This window comes from Herpailurus yagouaroundi, unplaced genomic scaffold (genome assembly GCF_014898765.1).
Source record: "Herpailurus yagouaroundi ecotype Mexico unplaced genomic scaffold, PumYag 182, whole genome shotgun sequence".
In the NCBI taxonomy this organism is placed as follows: Eukaryota; Metazoa; Chordata; class Mammalia; order Carnivora; family Felidae; genus Herpailurus; species Herpailurus yagouaroundi.
This window is the reverse complement of record NW_024412413.1, coordinates 5,762,600-5,768,599: the sequence shown is the minus strand read 5'-3', so window position 1 is coordinate 5,768,599 and position 6,000 is coordinate 5,762,600. Positions and strand designations below refer to the sequence as shown.

General features: G+C 58.1%; 1 protein-coding gene across 7 annotated transcripts in view; it reads right to left on the bottom strand.

The window, feature by feature from the left end:
- Window positions 1-787: 787 nt before the first annotated feature.
- Window positions 788-6,000, bottom strand: part of EFCAB6 (EF-hand calcium binding domain 6) — a 249,329-nt gene continuing 244,116 nt past the window's right edge. For all 7 annotated transcript variants that reach the window (XM_040490605.1, XM_040490608.1, XM_040490604.1 and 4 more), the window contains 2 exons: window positions 3,264-3,413; window positions 788-1,156 (listed from right to left, as the gene is read on the bottom strand). In XM_040490605.1, the coding sequence (XP_040346539.1) occupies window positions 1,034-1,156; window positions 3,264-3,413 (273 nt within the window). In that variant the 3' untranslated portion in view covers window positions 788-1,033. The remainder of the gene's footprint in view (window positions 1,157-3,263; window positions 3,414-6,000) is intronic.

Here is a 6,000-nt window from a genome sequence, read left to right as displayed (position 1 = left end):
CTCACCCCTCTGGGCCTGGGGGTCCTGGCCGAGCTGAGGCTGGGACCCAGCACACGGGGAGACCAAGGTGTCCGCAAAACACCTTCATGGAAAGAGAGGGCCTGTGGTGGGCGTAGCTCTTCTCCCCACACCTCACTGGCTTCTGGCGGGGAGGCCGAGACGCGTCCCCCCCTCGAAATTCTGCATACTTCGAGCTGCTGCCTCCGTGGGCCCCCGGTGGGGAGGGGTCTTGGACCTGAGGTTCTGGTGCTGCTTCTCCTCTGGAGCCACCTGGGGTGGGGTGACAGAGGGGACTCCTTGCTCCCACCCCTCCCTGATGGCCAGTGGCCACACGACTCGGGGGCACCTCCTCCCAGTTCCTTCTAGAACCTTCCAGAAGGCAGCAAACTCTATGTCTCTCTTCCATTTGCTTTACAAAAGGTGGTAACGGTCGCAGGGATTGGAAAGTTCTCTTGGCTTGTCAGACCCGTCATGCCTGAGGAAGGGTCCCTCCCCAAAAGGTCACTGGTGGGTGCTTCTAATCAGCTGCCCGCTGGGCGGGGCCCTGGAAAGGCTGAACAGGGACGAGGCCTTAGACGTGGGCTGCCCCACCGTGAAGTCAGGCTGGTGCCCGCGTCCCTAGGGACAGAGCAACAGCCATGCAGACAAGCCCAGCAGAGACACAGATCCAATCCGGGAGGCAGGAAGGCCTCTGGTCTCCCCTAGGCAACCATGCAGGCTGTCATGAATGAAACCTCCAGAAATCTAAGTTTCTAAGCATTGTATCATTCTTTTGAAGTCTTACGAATCATTTCTGCAAAGACTAACATTTTATTTGCTCCAACTGAGTGAAGGGTCCCGTGGCTCCGCGGGGCAGAGCTGTGGCTGAAGCTATGGCCGTGTGGCAGCGCAAAGCCTTAACCGCCGGGAAAGACACGGGGCTGCGTTTTCTGGAGCCCCCCCCCCCCCCCGCCCCTGATTCTGTGATCTCATTCGTCTTAGGGACAGGCCGCGTGGTCCCCACCCGTCTGCGCTGGAGGCACCCGTCGGCCGCCTACTGGAGGAAGGCCCGCAGGAAGTCGTTGTAGGAGATTTTGGAAGACAGTGTCTTGTCATAATACTCCAGGATGTGGAAGAACTCCTCCTCCGAGAGGTTGATGCTGTGCTGTCTCAGGACCTGTCGGAGAGTAGAGCAGCCCCCGCTGGTGTCGGTGACACTCGAGGGGGCGGGCAGCCAGGAAGGGGCTGGGACCCACCCGCCTCTCCTCCTCGGACCCTGAAAGGCCCACCTCCAAAGTTGCCCCAAGCAGTCCTCTCCCTCGGTGCACATCCCCCTCCCTCTCCCTCCCTCTCCCCCGACTCTTCCCTCCTTCCCTCCCACCTCCTCTCTCCTAGGCCCTCACCCTCCCAAGGGCCAGTGGGTGTGACAATGGAAGACTTCCAGAACAGGGGAAGGTACTGGTTCCCCCCCCTTCCAGCCCCCCCGCCCCCAGCCCTCCCAGAACAGGTTAATAACCGTTGCCTCCCTGCAGGGTAGTGAGGCTGGTCCATGCGTTCAGACAAGGCCTGGACGGAGAGTAGAGAGGGCTGGAAGGGAGACCTGGCCACAGGGCCTTAAGCAGGGTTGGGGAGGAGGGCAGGGCTGCAGGTGCAGGGCGCGGGGCGTGGCGGATCCCGCAGCGCCACAGCCCCCGGCAGAGCTAGCTGCCCACCCGACAGCAACTGCCCCTTCCTCCTCAGTGAGCAGACCCCTGTGTCTCCAGCTAAAAGGCAGCACTTCTCGGCCTCTTTTGGGGCTAGGTACGTCCTGGCCAGTGACACCTAAGCGGGAATGCGATGTGGGACTTCTGGGAAGCCTCCTCTAGAGAGGAGGCCCTTCCCCTCCTCCTCTCCTCCTTTTCTCTGCGGCCGGGAATATGGAGGCGATGCTAGAGCCCCAGCAGCCACCAGAGACCATGAGGCGACTTCGTGGACGGAAGCCAGGTGCTGAGGGTGGCAGAGCAAAAAAAATGAAGGCCCCAGTGGCTGTCCGGCCCCGTGCTGGCTCTGGCTTCCTAGCTCGTGACTTGTTTCAAGTGAGAGGGAAACGGACTTTCAGCCGCCGGGTCCCCGCTGTTACCCGCGGCTGAGACAGATCCCTTACATGCGTTCCCCCGCCGGAAGTAAAAGCGGAGACTAAGTTGCAACTTAATTTCCTACCGATGCTTTGTGTTGTGATTTGTTTCTAAGAGGGGACTAGAACGTGGGGCTGGAAGGTCCCGGGGTTCCTCCGGGCAGCCGGCGACGGGCCCCATCTGTGGGGCTGAGGGCTGGCAGCAGACGAGGAAGCTGAGCCTGGGTGTCGGAGGAGGGTCCTTGGCACCCAGCTGGCCTCTGGCTCAGGCTCTGCTGAGACCCGGCTGCCCCTCTAGTGCCCCCCTCCCTCTGCCGCCCATCCCCGGTTCCTGGGACGCAGACGGGACCCCAGCCACCTCCTTCCTCTTTGCTGGAGACTGAAGGGGAACCCGGGGCTGAGAGCTGACTTGAGCCCACAGACAAGACAGACAGTGTGAACTGGAAAGTCATGGGGGGGCGGGTGCTGAGGGCAGGTGTCCCTGGGGGCTGCGGGGACCGGCCCTCCTTCCTGCAGCCCTGCCCACCCACCCTGTGCTACTCATCTTCCCGGCTTAAAACAAGTTGAAGCAGAGATGAAACTAAGGGACAATTTTTTTGTAAGTGCATTTCAAGGTCATAACCCTTCGTGTCTGTCTGACGTTGCGACTGTTCTTTTCTGACTGTAATATGTGATTTTGAATCTAATGTCTGGACCTCAATTATTTGCTGGACCGGCCGGCTGCTGTGGGGGGTGGCCAGCAGCACACGGGGGGCAAGAGGCAGAGAGGAGCGAGTGACCGGCTCTCGGGAGGCAGTGCTGGGCTCTGCTGCCTCGGTGGCCACAGTGGGGACCCTGCTTTGTTTTAGCTCCTTGATGTGGCCACCTGCTCTGTGGGTCTTATGCAGCCAGTCTGGGCTCCAAGGAGCACTGGCACCTGTGGTGGTGACCTGAGCCCTCAGGTCATGTCCCCACGGGGTTCTAGAAACCTTCAGGGAGAACCTGGGGTCTGCAGGTGCGGGGCAGGTGGACGTAGCCCTCGATAACTTGAGGGTCCCAAGGAAGTGAGGTCCGGGACAGCCGCTCACACCGGGGCCTCTGCCGGGGGGCGGGGGGTGAGGGGTCCTCTTTTGAAGTCTTCTGGCCGCTGCTCCCCGTTCGGACGCCGCAGGCGCCCAACAGCTGAGCTCACCTTCCGGAAATCAGCCACGCTCAAGAGCCCCGTCCCGCCCTCATCGTAGGCTTTGAAGGTGCGTCTCATCGGCCTCCAGCAGTGCACAATTTGGGGCTGAATCCGCAGTAAAGCCGAGTAAAAGGAAGAAGTCTCAGCACCAGCTTCTTTCTGGGGGAGAAAAAACCCACAAAAACCGAGAGGTGGTGAGAAAGGAGCTTTCGAATGGGCAGCATGGGGTAGACAGGCACAGCCCGGCGGCCGCGCGCTCCCCTCCCGGGCCTTAGCCCTGCTTTTGCCCCTGCTCACCCCTGCCTTGGGCTCCCCCCGGCCCACTCCCCTGTAGAATGGGGCCTGCCGGCCGGACTCACGAGAATAATGGTAGATCGCTAACCCTGCTGTTGGTACAAGGCAGCCCCCGCCTCCCCTGGCCCCTCCAACCTGGGAGGAAGGTCACTCCCTTGACCCCCGTCATCTCCTGGACTGGGAAACGGGAGGCTTGGGGACATGAAGTGGCAGGTTCAGGACCGATCTGGGCTCCGTTCCTCCCAGGTGAAGGAGGAGAGAGAGGGCCAGACAGAGATAGCCGGCCGGTTTTAAAACAGTTTGAAGGAAAAAGAGATTTCAGACTGGGTCTCCTAGTAGGTTTATCATAATGAACAGAGTTTTTTCAAAAATTCCAAGGTTGTAATTATATCTTGTAATTAGACAGCACACTACCCTGTGATTATTTCATTTAGGTGCTATTAGATAGAAAACAAGATATTTTAGCATGATTTAACCCTAACGCGTGTCTGAATATCAGAGGTGAACCATAGGCAATAACATGTTAACACATTTTGGGAAAGTTTAATTTTAACGCGGCACTACATAAGACCAATTAGCGCAAAGTTGAATTGCTTTCGATTTTTACATCCTTTAGCACCTAGGATGGAAACTCACCAGATACCCTATAGCTTCAATTAGCTGCCAATTTACCCAATCTGCTGATCTGCACTGGAAAAAGCAAGGATTCTGTGTCGGCTCCTCCCACACCCATGCGCCATCTGAGAGAGCCTCTTCCCTTCCTCGCACAGCACAACCAATCGCTCTGGAAGGCCTCTGCCCCCAGCTCCAGCGTGGCTGCAAAGCAGAGTCCCAGGTGGCCTTCCCAGGGGGGCGTCTCTGCTGGCCTGGGCGCCTTATTCGTGTGGTGGGGGCCTTGGCGGCCTGCAGAGGGGACGGGCCTGGAACAAGTCACCAGGGCCAGGCGGGGCTGGCCCTGCTCTTTCCTCGGAAAGGCCGCTGGGGAGAAGTCTCCTGCCGTCACTCACAACGCAGAGTGGGACGGGATGGAAGGCAGGACCCTTTCTGAGTGGCAGCCGTCGTCTGTCGGGGTGTGAACACCAGAGCTGGGGGGCGGGATAGAGCACACAGGGCATGTGCCAGGGACCTCTGCCCAGGGGCCCGGCTCCCAGTGGGGCCGGACTGGAGCACCTATCACCTCACTGAATACAATCTCAGTCTGACACTCCTAAGAGTTCCCGGCACCTCAGTGTGGATGGGTGGAGGGTCTGGAAGCCTCACAGTCTCTGTATGGGGCAGGGCTCGGAAGGGCTCACCCTTCGCAGGCCTTAGAACCCAGCGGATCGCCCCCTCGTTTCCAGAAGTGGAAACTGAGGCCCAGAGAGGCAGAGGAAGGCCAGAGCTGGCAGGGGGCCTGGCAGGCTGTGTGGCCTCCATCCTTCCCCACCTGTGCTCCCGGGTCCCATGAAGATCTAAGGAAGGCGGCCCTCTCTCTGCTCACAGAGGAACTGAGTTTAGAGGAACAAGTGTCTCAACTTTAAGTTTTTCTTCCGTAACTCGGCCAAAGCCTTTGATGCTAGCTCGTGCTTGTCTAAAGTGGAAATTCCACTCGGATGGGACCTGATCTTGCACAAAACTACCTACAAATTTAGCTGCCTAGAAATTTTCTGCAAGGGATCCACTGTTTGCTGGGCTGACCCGTCATGACCCTGTGGCTGCCAGGCAGGGGCGGGGACCGGCTGGGGCTGGCCGGGTCTGCCCCACACCCTGTTCCCCGCCGCTGAGCCCTCAGGGGCCTGGGAGGCACTGTTGGTTCCCCAGATGGACAATGCCAGCTGTACTCGACTTGTTCTTTAATTCGACAGAATGGAATTCACTGTTACAGATGATGGAATATGAGCAGGAAAAAGTGGTTTGTTTGTTTTTTTTCCTTCATAGTTTGGAAAGACCGGAGAGAGGCGAGTCTGGGCAAACACTGGCTGGACTGTGTGTGGGTCCAAATCATTGTGAACAATGGTAAAAATCCTCCAGCTGCTATTTAAGCATCTTTAGGTTCCCATTCCTCTTGAAAGAAAGAAAGAAAGAGAGAAAGAAAGAAAGAAAGAAAGAAAGAAAGAAAGAAAACCACAGTCAGTGCATCGTGGGTACAGTTTACACAGAAAGATGATGAGTCTCCAACCTCTACCACCGTGCACCCAGAGGAAAGGGTCTGGCCTGCTTCAGATGGATGATGAATGAATACACTTCGATGTGTCCGTTAAAAATGTTTCACTTTGCTATGACCCCCCCCCCGCCCCTGCCCCCGGCTTCGCCTTTTCCGTGAACTGACTGATTACTGTTCCCTGTGCCTCGTATGAACAGCCGTGCTGTCCCTGACATACAGATGTCTCCAGGTGCTGGGGGAAGAGACACCATAACCAGGCGTCAGTCTGAGGACCTGAGATCCAGTCTTGGGTTCCCAGTCTTGGGTCTC